This window comes from Tachysurus fulvidraco, chromosome 2, assembly GCF_022655615.1.
Source record: "Tachysurus fulvidraco isolate hzauxx_2018 chromosome 2, HZAU_PFXX_2.0, whole genome shotgun sequence".
In the NCBI taxonomy this organism is placed as follows: domain Eukaryota; kingdom Metazoa; phylum Chordata; class Actinopteri; order Siluriformes; family Bagridae; genus Tachysurus; species Tachysurus fulvidraco.
The window spans coordinates 26,924,609-26,943,599 of record NC_062519.1 but is presented as its reverse complement, the minus strand read 5'-3'; the positions used below and the strand labels follow the sequence as shown (position 1 = coordinate 26,943,599).

General features: G+C 37.2%; 1 protein-coding gene across 1 annotated transcript; it reads right to left on the bottom strand.

Annotated features, from left to right (window-relative positions):
• Window positions 1-5,658: 5,658 nt before the first annotated feature.
• cilp2 (cartilage intermediate layer protein 2) lies at window positions 5,659-18,366 on the bottom strand. Its single transcript, XM_027169698.2, has 10 exons — window positions 18,130-18,366; window positions 14,478-14,573; window positions 13,802-14,071; window positions 13,352-13,534; window positions 12,606-12,761; window positions 12,189-12,506; window positions 11,171-11,279; window positions 10,932-11,089; window positions 7,180-9,620; window positions 5,659-6,800 (listed from the first exon to the last, which is right to left on the bottom strand). The coding sequence occupies exons 1-9, from the start codon at window positions 18,191-18,193 to the stop codon at window positions 7,192-7,194; spliced, it is 3,783 nt and encodes a 1,260-aa protein (XP_027025499.2). The 5' UTR covers window positions 18,194-18,366; the 3' UTR covers window positions 5,659-6,800; window positions 7,180-7,191.
• Between the last annotated feature and the right edge of the window lie 625 nt (window positions 18,367-18,991).

The following is an 18,991-nucleotide window of genomic DNA, read 5'->3' as shown; positions in this document are numbered from 1 at the left end:
CACCTCACCAAGCTTCCTCGCCGGGAGTTATATATTTAAGTCTTGCCTTGAGTAAGTGCTCTTGGCGGGACACGCTTCCTTAATCCAAGCCACACATGACTGCTAATTCACAGCCGGTTTATTTTCTTACTACAGAAGCCCTATTGAGTGGGTTAAATCATGGAAGCAGGCGACAAGCAGAGAACGTACAGTGATTTGTCAGCAAGTCTACATGTCACTGCTTCTAGAAGCACAAGTCATAATATAATAGCACAATAGATCTCAAAGTCAAGTATGTAAATATTATCCAGGGGTACATTTTTTTTTTACATTATTATATTTGTTACAGCTTAAAAAACATTTTTCAATATTAAATATTATTATATACATTTGAATAGTTAGTTAGCAGGATCATGGTCATAAATAAAATTTGCATTGAGGAAGTTTATTTATTAATTAATATATTTATTTTCAGAACACTTGTAATGGAATATTAAGAACAGGGTGATCTAAAAAAAAATGCAGCTCCATAGGGTTAATGAATATTTTGTTATTTTTATATTGATATGAGGTATCCGAGCAGCAATTAATGCATCTAATCATAGGAATGCAAAGCCAAGTTAAATGTAGAGGTATATATACTGAGAAAATTAGGAATGTTGAATAATGTTGATGTGAAAATTCAGGTGTTTACTGACTTTTTTTGAGTTATGCTCGGTAATGGGACACCGTGTATAGTATTAGATACACTCATCACCTTCACTAACCAGGGTTAAATTGTAACCTTGTGAAAGGCAGGAAATTACTCTGGATGGGATACCAGTCCCTCTTAGGGCTCCATGTACTTATACTCAATCATTTACTCTAATATATGTAATTTAGACTTGCTAATCCACCCACCAGTGTGTTTTTTGAGAGGTGGAAGGAAACCAGAGAGCCTGGAACTCTATGGGTGAAACAAACAAAACTCCAAAGACGGTAAACCATTCTAAGGAACAAACCACTGACCTTGGAGCTGTGAGACTGTTGTATATATAGATTTTATTAACTTCTTAAGGTATTTTTCTGAAATATTCACACCTTATGTTTAAAAGATTTTCCACAATTATATACATATTTGTAAAATTGCCCCAAATTGCACCACCAATTCTGGAGTCATTAGTAAGACAAATACTTTTGTTTGTCGAATACACTAAACTGAATTAACTGCAAATTGGTGACAACTGACAAATCTAGTTAAATAGCTCTAACTTGTATCTTTATATCTCTACATATTATCTCAGTGGTTGAGAATACACAACAAGAAAACACCAATTTATTCAAAAACATAGCTGACAGACCTGATTACAATAACCTGCTTTAATTCAGCCGTGCACTGATTGTGCTAAGCTAATTAGACTAATGAGAATTACATAACCTACTCTGCAAAGATGTAAACCATTTCTCTCCTGGGCTCTAATCACTGCTCTCAGTATGATTATCTTAATTACAACATCTCAGAGGGCATTCAACATCTCCCAGGGGAAAAACACAGACCACCAATCTCTTACCAATATCATAAACTTGCTCCTATAAAATTCACTTATCTCTACTACAAAATTAGGGTTAAGAGTTGGATTTCTAAAATCAGAGTTTAAGAGTGAATTAGATCATAAATGCTTGCTCAATATGTATAAATGTTTCTCTTATTAGGTTTTATATCCCTCTATTTAAAAAATTGATCATCACAGAATTGTGGAAATTATTATTATATTAATATTTTTTTGTTCAGTTTCCAGATATGTAAATTCATGTTTGCCAGTTTATTTGAGCATTTCATTCCTGAAGTTTCCATTTATATAAGTAGTATTTATCCATTTATATAAGTATATATTTATTAATCATTATATTCTACTTGGGCTACATATAAATAAATAAACTTTGGGAACCATTGATTCAAAAGCTCTAGTTGGGTCTTTTTTTCTTTTTTGCATAACCCTTGCTTGTAAAAACACCAAATTTCCATCTGAGGAATAAAGGACTGTTTTAATTTCCTCTGAGAAGCATCTGTGGATGAGTATTATGGGTGAGATTGGCTTTTGTATCAGGATCATAGGCTGTTTTGTCTCACTATAATTAAATTAAATATTGTTACCCCATTATTTCACCTCCACTTGTGAACTTGGCACTAAACAATAAAAGATACAAGAAGTCAAAGCTGTTTAGGCTACACAGTATCTCTGTATATCTCTCTATGGCTCATGTTTTGGAGTCACTTCCTATTCTGACTATGTAAAAGCCAGTGGCATTTATCCATAGAACATGAAGACAAACCGTGTAGAAGAGGTGCAAAATATTGTACATTTTTTACAGTTTGGGTATTAGGCCCAGAAAGGGGTAGGCGTGACCCTGCTGTTTAGCCATTGCTGCTCACATAATGTGTTTTATTGCAACAATTTTTCACTTGTGAACATTGCCTCAAGTTTTAGAGTTGATTAATAGATTCATTTCCTATAAAGGAAAAAGGGAAAAGCATCTATACACCACACATTTTATATGGTATGAAATTTTGTGAAATATTTCATCAAACTTTTCATTTCTTTTTGAACATCCCTCAAACAACAGCACTTTTGAATTCTTGATTCCGATTGTTCTGAAGAAATGTTATAGTTTATATTTCTATAGTAATATCTAACACATGGTCTTGTATCAAAAGGTATCATGAATGTTGAGATGTGATGTGTATTTAGCATTTCTGGCCTTCATTGTTGGTTTTTTGTAAATATCAGAGGTAAAGCTGTAACTTACGTCATGGGAAAGTTTTCAGGACACAGGGTTTTACACCAGAATCTCTCATTTTAAGGATAATGTATGGCTTGTAAAATTGCATATATTGACACCGAATTTTAATTCTATGTCTGTACTGCAACTCAAAGTACAGTATGATGATCACAAGAAACCTTTATTTACAGTTAATGTTAACAGACACTTGTTGCAAAAATCACTTAACAAACATTACTATGTGATCAAAAGATAGGGATTGCCATGCGATATGTTACCAAAGATTTACAGGAAATTCCAGAGAATGATTTATAAAATGCATTAATTACAACCAGAGATTTCTATCCAGATTAAAGTGGCAGCCATATAACTTACATTATATGCTAGGCAGCGGTGAAATTACCCGAAGCACATTTGGCCAAAGGATATTCCTGAATAAGTTATAGTCTCTCTAAAACCAGCCAGACACTTGAGAAAAGACATGTGCTTGCACTCATGTCACAGGAGATTTTGAAAGCTAAGAGGAGGCCAAGTTACCATTTCTGTATTGTATCAGTGTAATTGGTTATTATCTTGATATTCCAATAGGCTGTAAATGTAATGTATATAGTGGGGAATATTACATTAGGCAGCTTGGCCAGGTCATTACAAAATAATCTCAGCTGTTACCTTTCTTTTTTTATATAATGCTTGAGAAATTGCTTAAAGCTTGTGGTTTGCTTTTTGGGGCAAACCTTTTCTTTGCATATCCCATCTGAGGATCAGAGTACAGGGGCAGCTACTGTATGATACAGTGCCAGAGGAGCAGGGATGGACAAGGGCCTAAATCTGTACAAATTAACAAATGCCTTATTTGAATATTATTCCTATAATTCACAATGTCCATGAAAACACTTGAGCCAGTGGGACACATTAACAGCTCAGCTTGTCAACACTCTTGACTCTGCAGACAGTATGACTAGGTATTTATGCCATTTATAATCCATGAAGCATAATTATTTTTCTGGCCGGTTTACTCAGTTGTCCTCTGCACCCTTAGGGTCAGGATGGAAAGTGAGGATTTAATGTACATAACAAAAATGTTTAAGATTTCTCCCTTTATTTAGTATTTTTTCATGACACAATTAATTAACTTCATGGTAGGCACAAACTCCTTAGGCCCCAGATAACTAAATAATTTACTGTGAAATTACACTTCCTCAAATATCCACTGTAGCAAGAAGGGTTAGCTAGCCACGTAAGAGGTTCACAAATATGAGCTTAATGTTGAGACACTCAACGATAACCTTGATCTTCAGAGGATGAGACAAAAGTCTGTGGATGTTGCTGATAATCATAGTGATAACTTATGTCCTATTGGGGAGTTGAAATTTAAGCTATTTTCTCAATTTTGGGAGAAACTAGATTTTACAATGCAAGAAGATTGCTTTCAGGAAATGTAGATTTTAGAACAATATATAGGAGATCTTTTTTTCCCAATTTGACCCTGTGAAGGGTTTTCCCAGGGTGCCACACAAGTCTAATAGGCACACAATCAATGTTTCTATTATAAATAATTATAGGAATGTAATACTAATATATATTAATTGCATTCCAGATTTTCTTGTCTGAAGTGCATTTCATGTACAATTTGAAGCATTTTTTTCTCGGTGCTTTTTCAAATCTGATTCGTTATTGTTCCTTTGGACTCTTGGAGTTCAGGCAGACCAATTGCACAAAAGCACAAACAACATTCACCTCATTAAGTGCTATGTGACTTGCAAGTAAAATACCCAATTAGTAGGCTTTTTATTAAACTGTCCCTGGGAATTGAATGCTATCAACGGCTTTGGTTTCAGAAGTGGGGGATGATTTTAAACTGGAGTGTTATTATAAGTTAAAGGTAGGGTCTCCAATGTTTGAAAGCCAATGTTGACATATAACATCACCCAAACAAACATGCAACCCAGGCAACTAATGGTAAGAAATGTGTCTTTATCATAGCTGAAGGGATGAACAATACGACTGCATATAAACAAACAAGCAAAAATGACACACAAGCATAATCGTGCAAAGGACGGCATATATTAGTTTTGTGAAACAAAACAAACGCAAAACCGTTACTGACCTATCGAGAAGGAAAAAAGCAACCTCGGCGTCTTAAGTAAAGTTGGCCGCATATTCACAGATTGGAGTTTCCCAGAGTCAATAACTCCTGAGCTAAACGCTGTTACTAGCAAAACGCGGTTGTAGCTGCCTCTCTACATTACTACGACAGAAAAGAGGTGTTATTTGTGTAGTAACAGTGTTTAGCTCAGGAGTTATTGACTCGGGAAACACGAATCTGTGAATATGCGGCCAACTTCCTGCTCCTTCAGTTTTCTCCAGCGCTGGAAAGCTGATCCTATATTAACACAGTCCTACTTCTCGCCTTATCGTAAGTCTTTCTTCACTTTCTTTCTTTGTTTTTATCCTCCATGTCAATGTTAAAACCACTTTCTGCTAATGTCACACATGCACACTGAAAAATCTCTCCACCGCATATTGACTAGACCCACCCCTGGCTACAGGTTTTTTTGATTTTTGTTTTGATTTTTAGTTTGTCTTCCCGACTCAGTTTTCTGAAGCATTTCTCAAACATCGGAGACCCTACCTTTAATGCTGAAAGAAGAGATTATCATTTCATCATCATTATATCAGTTCTTGTTATCCTGCAAATATTTCAAACAATTTTCTTTATTTCCTCTGTAACAGAAATCCAAGAGCCAGTAATGGTTTGGAATTGCAGTTGGAAATGGGTTGGGAAATAGTCCACTGGTCTATATATCAGTGGTGCAAACTATTTTAGATGAAAATAACTCAATTTCTATAGATTATCTAGATTCAGGATTTTTTTATACGTTGAACTAAAAGTATAGATACACATAATGAGATACTCACTTCAGGTAAAATGTTTTTATTTCCATTATAAACTGTGAAGAGTCTCAAATTGAGCAAAGCTGAGATTTTGCAAAATGTCCATCAAAAGAACACTCTTAAGAAAAGTTGCTTAGGTCTTGTAGGATTCCTTAGAAATAGTTAGAAAGCTGTCAATACATATTTTGTAAAACGGAAACTTGCATAGAGATCAGCCTAACTTTTAACAGTCCTAACACACATGGCAGATTTTATTTGGTTAGGGCTCTCAAGTCATTGTCAGAATTATTGCACGTCAAGAGACAGACAGACAGACAGACACCCATAAGAAATAATATACTATAACCTATATACAAACTATTGGATTTACCATGCTACACTGTACTGTTATGATTAAAGCAATGTAGAATTTTAAAGAATACTTAAAATTTTATTGCTTTGACTCAAATTCTGTTAAAAATATTCAGGAGGTAGTTTGGAGACTAAAAATGGAAATATCATAATTTCAAACGAAGGGCTATTGTATTATTCAGTTATTCTGTCCAAAGTATCAACACAGGTTCTGTTTAGGCTGCCAGTGCGATTTGCTTTCTTTGGCTTAGTTTATTCATTCTTTGGTCAAACTGAAGTATGGTTGAGTTACATTTGAGGTATTATTTTGCTAATTTGGAAAAAGGGGCAGCCAGACTAGCATTGCTTCTACTTCATTAAGGCTCTCGTCCACTAAACCACATGCACCCCTCCTACAGTGAATACCTGTAACAGAATAGCAGGAGACTTCTTTATGTACATCTAAGCTCATAAAGTAGTTATGATTATGTTGATCTTAAACTTAAAAGATTGAAATGTACTTTTTTGGAAATATAAGATCCAAAAAGTTTTAAACAATGCATGTGCATTTTTAATGTTTGAGAGCTGTAATAAATAAAAGTGTCCAGCCTGAACATTTCTTAACATTTCTTATCATATCAAGTACTTTTGGGGGAATGATGAAGCATGGTAATGATGGTTCCCTTCAGAAAACTGGATAGAACATGTCCAGAGTGAGTTTATAACAAATAATGGAATTTGGCTCAGAAAACACTGAGTATCTAATATCCAGACTGACCGAGTTTGGCATTTCCATCATCTCTGTGAGTGTCTTCAGCCAGTATCTTCCCAAAAAACTATACACAGATGAGAGGGAAAAGATATTAATTCCTGTTTAAATTGAAAATAACTCTATCTATCTATCTATCTATCTATCTATCTATCTATCTATCTATCTATCTATCTATCTATCTATCTATCTATCTATCTATCTCTATCTCTCTCTCTCTCTCTCTCTCTCTCTCTCTATCTATCTATCTATCTATCTATCTATCTATCTATCTATCTATCTATCTATCTATCTATCTATCTATCTATCTCTCTCTCTCTCTCTCTCTCTCTCTCTCTATCTATCTATCTATCTATCTATCTATCTATTTATCTATCTATATATATATATATATATATATATATATATATATATATATATATATATATACTGTGAAGTATACTTACATTTAGGCAGGTCTACTGCCTCTGTTGAGTCCGTGTAGGAGTCCTTCTCCTGCTGCTGCTGCTGCTGCTGCTGCTAACTCTGCGGCTCTGCATCCTGCCCTGTTGCTCAGAAGGATACGCCACAACCTGTGCTGACCCTCTTCTGACCTGTGTTCCTTGTGATTCCCTCATGCCCCGAGCCATTTGTGCCAACGTTTGTCCAGGATTTGTTTGCAAGCGCTGAAACAGGCTCTCACGGTTTACAGTTCTTTTTGGGCAACTGAAGGTTAGAGCCACTCCAGAATCTGATTTCATCTCCCTGGAGAAACCATCTGAGGTACCATCAAAGCAGCGTCCTATGGCAATCTCTTTTGCAATGCGGGGGTTCTGGTCTGTAACAGTATATATTCCATAGTTATGGCCTAGTGGGTCCACAGGAGCTAACATGTTAAATGCATGAGATTCATTGTTTTGTAGAAGAGGTGGGTGCTTTGTAAGGTACTCTTGCAGAAGACTGTTAATACCTATTCGCCGACAGTTCCCTTGTGGAAGGACAGTAATTAGAGACCGGTCAACAGCACCTTGGTCAAAAAGCATTCCACTGCATTTGAACTCCAAGCAAGCAGCAGAGGTGTTAGGATGGTTCAAGTCACGAGTGCTGCGTATGTCCCTAATTCCATACAACTGACCCCGGGTCTGAGGATGTGTGCCACCAAAGTTCTTTGACCTAACCATTACTTCTGTTTCCCCGTGTATCTTAACTTTGACATAGCAAGCCCTGAACTCCTGTGGGTTTGGCCACCATGACAGGTAGTCCCCAGTCCAAGTTGTGAGATCATTCTCCTGAAAAGGTACCACATTATACTCATATTTGTCTTTCTCCACACGGAAGAATCGGAAATGATTTGAATCAATGGGTGCGTTTTCACACGAAATTAGACTTTGATAAGGATATATTGGTCCATTGGTTTCATCCAGATTATTTGGATTTGGCTTGGCTAAATTTATTCTAAAAGCAGTTTTTTTGAGTGCTGGATCATCATGATCTGATCGCTGATAATCTAATTTGTCTAAGTAGGGTTGTAATACGCCAATGATGTTAGGATTCATTTTTGGTGTCGATGGGGCTGCTTCAAGTTCTTCACCTCCCATTGTGGCTGTGACATAGGCTGTGTATGCATCAGTTCTCTGGGCATCACAAAAGGCTGGAAGACAAGCTCCATTTGGTCCTGTTATCACACTGTCAAAACGTCCCCAAGCTCTGGGATTTGATGAGTATCCAGGCCTGGGCTCCAAGTTTATAAGATTGATCACCACGCCTTCAAGTTGCTCAGTAGGCAAGAATTTTTCACTCATGTATGCCCGAACCTTGACATAGCAGCGGCGATTTTCTGGTACATCTAAGTTAAACAGTCTGCGCTCTCTGATTTCCATGTTTCCTATCAGGAATGTGCGCTCCTCTCTTTTTTTCCTCCCATTTCCTTCACTGGTAACCTGAGTAGGTTGAAAATTACTCTCTTCCTCCCAGATACCTGTGACTGGATTGAGAGACCACAGTTTCATAGTAGGTATATGCTCTGGCATTTTGACATGTTCAGTGTCAAGAAGCACTTGGACTTCACCAGCTCCAAGGATCTCCTGATTTGCCTCATCTCTAAAATCAAGAGAAAACATCCCATATGTCCTCAAAGGAAGCACATCACCTTCATCACCCACAAAGTTCAAGTCTCCTGGAATAGCTGCAGCTGTTGTGACATTGCGTGGATCAAAGAAAGTGACACTTGCTTTAACTGTGCCTTCGTACATTTCCCCAGTGTCTTTGTGGAATGAGTTTGGAGGTATAACCAGCTGACCGATGGGATCTTCCCCTTTTATTTCACCCAGATAAATAGTATTGCTTTCTGCTGCATTGATGTCAATTGGTTCCTGCTTTCGCATTACTTTTACATCATGGTAAACTGAACCACCCTTCTTATCAAAAACAAACACTTTGAGAGTATCTAAGAACGTTTGGGATGGGTCCACAAAGTTCACTACCAGCCGTTGAGTGTCACTGGATACCTGAATTGTGAACCCACCTTGATAACCAGTGATTCCTATTCGTTCCTTTCCAATGAAAATATGTCCAAATCTTAAGGGTTCACTATTATCTGCAGCAACCACTCTACCCCGTACCAGAATTTTGGGTTGGACACATTTTTGACAGCCACATTCAGTCACAACCTTTATTGGAAGAATGTAGCTGCCACAGTCAATGTCCTTTGTTTCCATTTCTTTAACCCCACAGCAGAAACTAGATGAATCTTTGCATCGTAGGTCAAAGTCCAGTGACCCAGGACATTTGTTGTTTGCACAGCGACCAGCATTATACCACTTGGATTTTGTGCCTGACTGTTTGCAGTCTAAAGGCAGTTTAATCAGGTGACTTTCAGGTGTAGAATTACATGCTGGAGTTCCTTTGGCTGTAAATTATGAAAGGGGATAAAATTAACTTATTTAGTTAAACACATACACTACCACATCTGACAAGCACAGGATTCCAAGAAAAGTAATAACAAAAATTCACACTGTAAAACTACATGCAAATAAAAAATATTGGCATAATCGAGTTTCATGTATAATTTGTTTATAATGAGCTTCTCAATAGACCAGAATAAATGTTGTTATATAATGCCATAGTAAAACTATGAATATGTGTTAAAGAACATAACAAGTTGTTTAAGTGTTTACAGTATAGAAACAAAACGGTGAAGTGAGCAATAATGTTTATTATTATGAACTAAATGTAGAAAGGTTTCACTGGAACAAATGTAGAACAAATAGCTTAATAAAGTAGCTAATGGATTTTAGCTAGTTCTCCCCTCACTAACCAAAGAGGTTGAGGGCTATGTGGCATGTGCTACTTATGCTACATCACAATAAATCTGAACACACTCAGTGGAAAGTACTAACTGGCATCTTTCACATACAGTACATGAGCTAACATATGTCCATGATTGTTTAGTTTTGTTAGCAACATTTTTATTGATCATGTTCAACATTTTCCAAAATGGCCATGCAGTTGTTATTGGTTGTCAAGTGAACTTCCTGTGTGGCTATTCATAAAATCAGGATTTCCTATTGCCTTGTTTTAAGTATAAAGTATATAATTATATTAAGTATGTTTTTTTTAAAGTATTTTTGATATCTCTGGTGTAAAATGTAGTTTTAAAGTTTCACAATAAAGTATGCAAATGTAATATCTTTTATATTATTATTATTACAAATGTTTAAATTGCACAATTACAGTAATTTTTCCAGTCTTAAATATTAAAGAATGAAAAAATAAATTACTTGCCAAAATATACACATATTGATTAAAGCGTATGAATGCATGGCAGACTCAATAGATTAGTGTCTCCAAATGGCAGCATTAAAATAATGAAGTGAGTATTATTATTAGTAGCAAAAATTATGATTAATTAAACACATAGCAGGATGGTTTCTGTAAATCTACACTTTGACTAGCATCAAGGGAAATGATGTGCAATGAGTAGTTATGTACATGGAGGTGGAATTGTACAATAATCTGATAAGATGTCAAAGATTTCATTAAAATTTCCAGTGCTTTACACTTAGACATGTCCATTCCTTTACCGTCAGTTAAGTGCATAGAGATGACTAATCAGTACCAACACAAACATCTGCTAGACTTCATTCTGAATTAATATTGTAAAGAGCTTCATATACTATTCAGTGATTAACTCTGGCAGATTAATCGATTATGCACTTACCTAAAACAGTCAGAAATGCAGGACTGGACTTAATAGTTCCTGTAAGACTGTTGGCTTTGCAATAATACATCCCAGTGTGTTCTGGTTTCAGATCACGCAAAACCAAGTCTAATTCATTCTTGTATAGTTTCTGGTCCAGCAAAGTTCCATTGTGATACCTGGGGACCAAATAAAGTGATTTAATATGCTAATGCTATAATTTATATTAAGATTATAGATAAGAATTCCTATTATCCTACCAGTAATATTTATCAGGTATAGGGGTTCCTGCTGCTTTGCAGCAAAGAGTCACACGTTGTCCTTCATATCGTACTTTGTCTTCAGGATGTTTAACAATGTATGGCTTCTCTATAAGGAAATTTAGGGAAAAAACTTTAGGGAAAACAACTTCCAGATGCTAGAGAAGGAACAATAAATCGAATACAGTTAAGAAACACAAATGAAATATTGTTGGGAGTACCCACATAAATTAATTTATTGATATATACATCCATTTATATATTTCTGTTACTGGTTTTCTCCAGACATCTTGAGTAAGCATGGATCCTCTGTCAAGATGACAGTTGAATGTTAACCTTTATTCACAACGCCATACATTCTAAAGACTGTTGAAATACTAATGAACTCTTTTGAATAACCAATGATTTAAAAATTGTTGCAATATAACAGATATAAGCCAAAGTGCCACTGATTTGCTCACCTTTCTAGATGATGCACAATCATGCTTTACTCACTGCACACTTACAGTAAATTCATAGAGTTATTATTTCCACATCGTGGTCAAAAATGAGAACTGCAACAAATGATAAGTGAGGCCTACTGGGGAGGAATTGTGCTGCCCCATGCTCAGGGGAAGCGCAAGATAGGACAGTTAATGGCAGAATTGCCAAATTGGGTTGGTTGAAGATCTTGTTTTAAAGTAAAAAATCTTAATTAAATTTAGATTGTTTAAAAAAATCATGTCCACAACAATCAGGAGAACTTTGTACATCAGAAAAGCTCATGTACCTTGTTGTTTAGGCTAGTTTTAGGTCTTTAGTATGATTTTTGACTTATTTGGATAATAAATTGAAACCTTATATTAGTTCTTTTTCAAACATTCTGAATAAAGGTAACATTCAAAACATCTGTTACACTGTATGTTGATGACTGTATGTTGTCGACTTGGTACAATGTTCTTTTACACCTCTCAACTTATGTCTTATAAATGTCATATTCCTATGTCAGAGTCAGGAGTTGCTGCTGCAAAGAGCTTACCTGAGGACCTGAGAAAAGCTCGAACCCAGAGGTTTCTACTGCTATTCCTGAAAACAGGGACAGTGGCTGGAGCAAATTTTTCCTTGCTGATGAGAAGCTGAGTCTCAGGGCTTGAGCACATGCCATAGATCTTGAGCAAACCGTTATCATCTGTCTGGGCACGGATAACATTTGGCTGGTCTGCCACAGCCACACTAGCTCCAGACACTGGAACTCCAGTCACACTCAGGATTTCCCCCCGTAATGTCTGTCCCTCACAAACACAGTGGCTGCACTCCTTATTTGGGTGTCCCACAGGACACACAAGTTGACACACCGCTACAATTTGCACAAATATAAAGCACGGTAAAATCTAACATTGCACGTTTTGCTTTTTAAGACTTTGAAGGATAGAATAGGTTATACGTTATACCACACCTGGACATGGGGTATTTCCACACTTCTGGACTTCCACTGGTCGTCCTTTGCAACGGATTGTGTCAGATGACTTGTTACACGTTCTCCGTCTGGTTCTCCGCCCTTTCCCACAGGTAACTGAGCAAGTGCTCCATTTCCCCCACTCATTCCACTTGGCTGGTTGGAAAAGAGATAAAGGAGTTTTGTATTGAAACTAAAGGGCTGTCCTTCTGACATAAAATCAGCTAAACAGGATTCAGAAAGCCTCTTGAAATTATTTGAATAATTCTATTTAATGATAAATTCCTGAGGTGTGACAAATTCTATGGGTTTAGGTTTTTTTTTAGATTTTCCACATTAACCAATTCCCACCCATTAGACAGCTCAGACTAGCACGTTTCCTCTGAGACATGTAAAACCAGCCAACATGTTGCTCATCACAGACATGACATGAGCTCACACACATATGACCCTGATTAGCTATCTCCTCTCTTGGAACACTGGGTACAGATGGGGACACACCACTGGTGGAACATTAGGCAATAACATAACACCATACACAAACACATTCACCCACTTGTTCACACTGAGGCAATTAAGGGTATCCAATCAACCTACTGACATGTTTAGGTAGGAGGGATGAAACCAGTAAACTGTCTCTGGGAGAACATGCAAACTGCACACAGACAGTAACACTAAGCTCAACCTGGGACCCTAGAACAATGACACAGCATTGCAGAAGCACATTCTCATTTAAATTCAGTTACCTTGACATGCTGGGGTAGAGCACTCTCTCCGCTCAGCATGAGGGCCTGGGCAGGTTGGTGTGACCAGCTTGGAGAGAGGCTGTGTGCTCATGCATTTCCGTCTACGAACTTGGATGCCTACATCATTACAAGCAGTGGTTGAACAAGGACCCCACTCACTCCAGTTTGTCCAGTAGGTTTGAACTGAAGAATTGAAAGAATATCAGACAATATATCATTTTCAAAAACATTCACTGATCCATCTCTTTCTCATTCATTATCCAGCTCATAGCTAGTGGTAATTAGATTAGATTAGATTAGATTCAACTTTATTGTCATTGTGCAAGGTACATGTACAGAGCCAATGAAATGCCGTTAGCATTTAACCAGAAGTGCATAGATAGCTTATTTACAAGTGGCAGTGTAAATCATGGTAATCTACCATGACTGATTGTTGCTTGCATATGGTACCTGGTGGACACTGGAATCGCACATGGTAGTTGGAGCAGATGCGTCCATATGGTTGTTCTTTATTAATGCACCAGAAACCTTTCTCCAGACTGGAATGTACCACCTCCCCGGTGTCTGAAGCAGGTACCCAGTCAGTGGTACGGACCTCCATGGCAACAGGCCGGACACACACTCTCTCTCGGTAATAAAATCGAATAGCCTCTAGCCTCTCATAGTCCCCATTACCACCAGGATGGTCAATGTTGAACCAGGATGTCCACTCTGTCACTCCTATATTTCAAAGTGTATATATAAAAACTTGAGTTACAAATACATTGAAGCATCATGCTTCAAAAACCATTAGCTTTGAATGTCTGTTTTTCTTAACATGTATCTTATTCTCATAAGGTTTTTTGTTTCATCACTGAAAACTGTAAATGAATGTAATATTTTTTGGTTAGACTTGTACACCTGTTTTTTAAATTAAAGTTCTTGTTAATGGCTTCCCTGTCATTGCCCTGTGCTTGTATTATATGAGCTCACATTCACGGAGCAGTGGTGTTTCAGGAAATCACGCCTGATACTTTAATGTATTTTTATGTGTTGGCCACCAAATCCACAGCCGCACACTTATTAGCTCCAGTTCATTATCATCCCGAAGATTTTCAAACAAACATTTTATTTTAGTAATAAAGACCTGTGGTCTGAGGTTCAAGGATGTTGTTGTATGTTAGCTTCGTGTTCCTGTTCCTATGGCTCAACTTTCGTAGCTGTGAGCTGTTCCAGCTAGAACCTGCAGGCAATAAAAGAGAAAATGATATTACCAGTCCAGCCACATTCAACCCTACATTCCTGTATGTTCATTTTCAATGACACATTGTACCTTGCAGTTCTGTATTAAAACCATCGCTTCACAGCACATTCCTACGATTGCACTAGTGTCTGCATATTCAAGAGGAAGTTTCAGTGTCAAAGGGAAATCTATAGAAGATACCTGACCTTCAGTCTGTTTCCCTTGGGTGTCTGATTTTATAGTTTTCTTTCTCTTGGAACAGTCAGAGTCCTGCCCTATTTCTACTACTTTGAGATCCAGACTTGACCATCTGAATGATCTCCAGCCAGATATATATGAGCCCATGATACCTGATTCCATAATGGTCAGCAGAAGGGATGTTTTTAACTTTCTGCACTTCAGGCCATAAAAATGGCCCAGGAACTCATGCACACATATGGAAAAGCACTGGATCTTAATTGGATATGACACATGTTCCATCCTTCATGGCTTCTGTTCCCAAAAGCAATGCAAACATTATGAGATTTCTCAGGTTAAGGTGTTGAAGTAGAACTAGTGTTTGCTTTACACATCCAAATATATTTGGCCAGAGAGAAGCTGTTCCTACATCTGCAGAGTTACTCTCCAAAGTCTGGAAAATTAACTAGAAGTCTTTAACTGAGTTGGATAAACTTAAAAGGCAGGGTTTTTTTTCTTGGAAAAGAAATGGAATTGCCAAGTAATAGGTCAAATGAGGTACCTAAATGAGTCGTCCGCAGGTAACAGACTGTCATTAAAAGTCATTAAAGCCAAATGTATTTATATAAACATAGGCTACATAAGATGAATAATTAGTGTTATGGTGGGATGTAATGAGAAGATCTGTAAAGACAGGCCTTTCATTCAGCAGCAACCTGTCTAGCCAAGCTGTACTTCCCCCTACTAGAAATAGAGTGATGCCGTGACAGCTCATTGTTATTGGCTCTATTCTCAGCACATATGCCGAAGTGCTTATCTACAGGAGACGTGTCAGTCTCTGTGTAAGCTCTGCTGGAGTGATGCACTACCTGAAGTCATTTGTTGTGATTACACTCCTTTCTAAATGAGTATGGTCCTCATAGGTTATTAGTTAGCTGACAGTTTTCTCACAAGGTTAGTCTTAGAATATCCATTATATACACACAGAAGTCAAGTCCTTGAGAAATTACTGCTTCAAAGGAGTGACAGTGAGTCTATTGGGCTGTTCCTCAGAACACCTCGTAGCTGAATAGCTTGCTTGACTGTTTTTGTAATTACTGTATAATTTAAAACATTGTTCTTATAATTACTTGCTTTAATATAACCTGACAACCTGAAACCTGTCAACACTCAAAGAAGAGCCAGAATCAACATTCAATAATTCATTTAAGATCCACCATTCCTTCAGTAATAACTTACTGGCCATGTAATAGGACACTGCTTTTTCAGTGTGGGTGTGTGTTGAGGGATTTAGCATGGCAAAATGTATGTTGTAATGGAAACAATAGGTTAGGTAGATCCCAACGTACGTGAGCATCTTTTAATGGCACAACTGAATCTTCCTAATGTAGTTTTGCATGCTTATCCCTCATAACAGTGAAGTTTATTCTGGGAAGCAGTGCTCATTTAACAGAGTCAGTATGAGTTCAGTTAACTGTTCCTCTGATCATTGTCACACTGTAGCACTTTTTCCAAGTTTTATTGCACCAAGTTAATAATTCAATGTCCTTCCAGATTTCTCACGTCACTACAAAAGTCTAGTGTACACCCACTTGCAAGCAAATTACAAATAATCTATTCATGAATATTATATATTTATATTATTATTCAAGGCTACTTTGGAGCATTTTATTAGCCAGGAACAATATATCTTACATTCATTTGCTCTGAAGATTAGACAAATATCTGTGCCAAAAAATTAACCTGGCAGTCTTTTTCTACAGGTCTGGAAGTTGTTAAAATATTCCAGACGCTTACAAGAAGGAAGGGTAAAAATCATTTCAGCCAATGTGTTATGTAAGCACCTGGATAAACTAGGAGTGGTGTGATGATACAGTTATGCCATGGCATTTAATTGTAATAACAGTGTAATAACAGTTTTGTGAGGACACCGAAAAGTTCTTTAACACCTGTCTTTCATATAATGAGAGCCTAGTAACAAGCACATATTTGTTCATAATCATCCCTTTCAGACAGGGAGTATGGGCAGCTACTGGGCTCCAGACTGAATTGAGTGCAATTGCACTAAAAATGGCCAAAAATCATGTGTGTATGCATGTGTGTAATCATAGTCAATCCACATGTGGATGTAGTTTTGCCTTTTGGGCATGTGACTTGGCTAAGGTCTCAGACCTCGAGGTCTGTCCCATCTGTCGAATTAGGTTCAGGATCAGATTAGAAGCCACTGTCTCTTGAGATATTTTTTCCTTAGCATCTGTGAAACGTTATTTCAAATTAAACTGTCTTGCATTACTGAATAATGACAGTAATCCAGACACAATGCTACTGCGGTTTGGCAGCTCTTTCTGGTTTTCTCATCCCTCAGTGGAATACATGCATCCTGTCTTCTGCTGAAGAACATTACAGACGTTCATTCAGATGGCACTGGCTCTGTATCTGACATGAAATCACAACACTTAACCTGTCATGAATTTACATTGATTTCACTTCTTCTCCAACATCAAAGTGACTAAGACATATGTCTTTCTCAGGGGAATCTGGGCAGCTAAACCGAAGCGTGAGGCAAGCGTCTGGAGAATAAATCATTTAAATGAAGCAGATGATCAAGTGGCAATATTTACTTTGGAGTGCAAAAAATGGCCTCATCTCAGCATGGACAAGCTTGGCACAGGCAAAGCAGCTAACAGCTCATTAATGAAAGACTGATTGACATCTGGATATTTAAAACCCAGCTGATTTAAGCCATGTGCCAATGTCATCCACCATTTTCCATTGTACTAGCAGAGCAAGAGCGAGCAGCTGTCTCCTCAATTTAGGAAGCAGGTAATAAATTTGGTGAGGCTGAGGTGTAGCAGAGACGAAAAGGAGTGGCAGCGGGCAGGCAAGAGGAAAGCTGGAGAATAACTTCTTTACCTGGGATGCTCACAGATTTTCCAAAATGTCAGATATTAATTTTATTTCTTTAAACAAAGTTAGAGGTTATGTGAGGACAAATGTAGTAGTAGTAGTAGTAGTAATAATAATAATAATAATAATAATAATAATAATAATAATAGTTTGCATATCACCATCATTGCATTAAATCCTTCCACTCTACACATACATTTAAAAACCCTTTGAACTGGGGTTATGAGGACAAAAGTATTTGTGTATCAGTTAAAATCGATCAATTATTGCAATGCTAGTATTAATCTCAGGCGTGACTTAAAATTCACATCCAGCCTTAGAGTATCCACTGAAAGCACTCACCTGTAAATGAGCCTTAAGCATCAGAATATAAAGCATACACAATCAACAAATCCAGTTCTACAGACTTAAGGACTTGAGTTTCACTTAAGGACTTTAATTTGCTGAAATTAAAGCTTCACTGGGAACGTACCTTGTGCCAGGGCCAGAGTAAAGAGGGTGCACAGTACCAGTGACACCCACGTCCACTTCCTCATTGTGCCAATCTTATGTTCAGCAGCCTGTCCGGCTCAAAATACTGCAAACCAGAAAATGTTGTCTGTCTCAAGTCCTCGGAATGACTTGACAAGAAAATTACACAGGTGCCTTTTCTCTGACCTTCAAAATAAGTCTGATGACTGTTGCACATTTCTCAGAGAACAGAGTTTTAAAAGACAGGCACTGTGCTAAAGCAGTCCAATCCAGCCCCCTCCTGCCTGCCATTGGCCAGAGCACGTCTGAACCCACGTTTAAAAAAGAAGATAACTGGAAGAGAGAACAGAGTGGGGTCCCTCACTAAAACAGCTGCTCGCTTATTAGAGTAGGAATGTCATGTGTACCATTTTTCTTAATGTATATTCGCATTCATGTGACGTGAATTGCTTTTATTCTGCAAGTTACATAGATCAACTGTTCATTTCATGTGTGCCATTAGATATTAGCTGGACAAATACATATTACTGCATTATTACTACAGTTTCATATTCCTAATTTCACTGGCATCCCAGAAGTGTGTTTGTACTTATCATACACATTTGATATGTAAATAAATATATTCATATATATGCATGTATATATGTATATATATATATATATATATATATTCATATATATGCATGTGCATTTCACCATTATGTCAGTTTGAATTCGAGTAAACACAAGGGACATCACATGAAAAATACCCTTCATGTGCAAAAATAACATGGAGAATGAGGAAATGTGAACAATGAAATCACACAAATTCCATGTGAAATGAATAAATTAACTTGTTCATTCATGTGTAACACAAAATGAAC

What these genes read in the sequence shown, in the direction of transcription:
- cilp2 (XM_027169698.2), bottom strand. Translation starts at nt 18,193, where the DNA reads ATGAGGAAGTGGACGTGGGTGTCACTGGTACTGTGCACCCTCTTTACT. An exon ending in AGCTTTTCTCAGGTCCTCAG is followed by an intron (nt 11,280 to 12,188) that starts GTAAGCTCTTTG and finishes ATTTCCTTATAG; the next exon opens with AGAAGCCATACATTGTTAAA. An exon ending in ATACCTGATAAATATTACTG is followed by an intron (nt 11,090 to 11,170) that starts GTAGGATAATAG and finishes TTTGGTCCCCAG; the next exon opens with GTATCACAATGGAACTTTGC.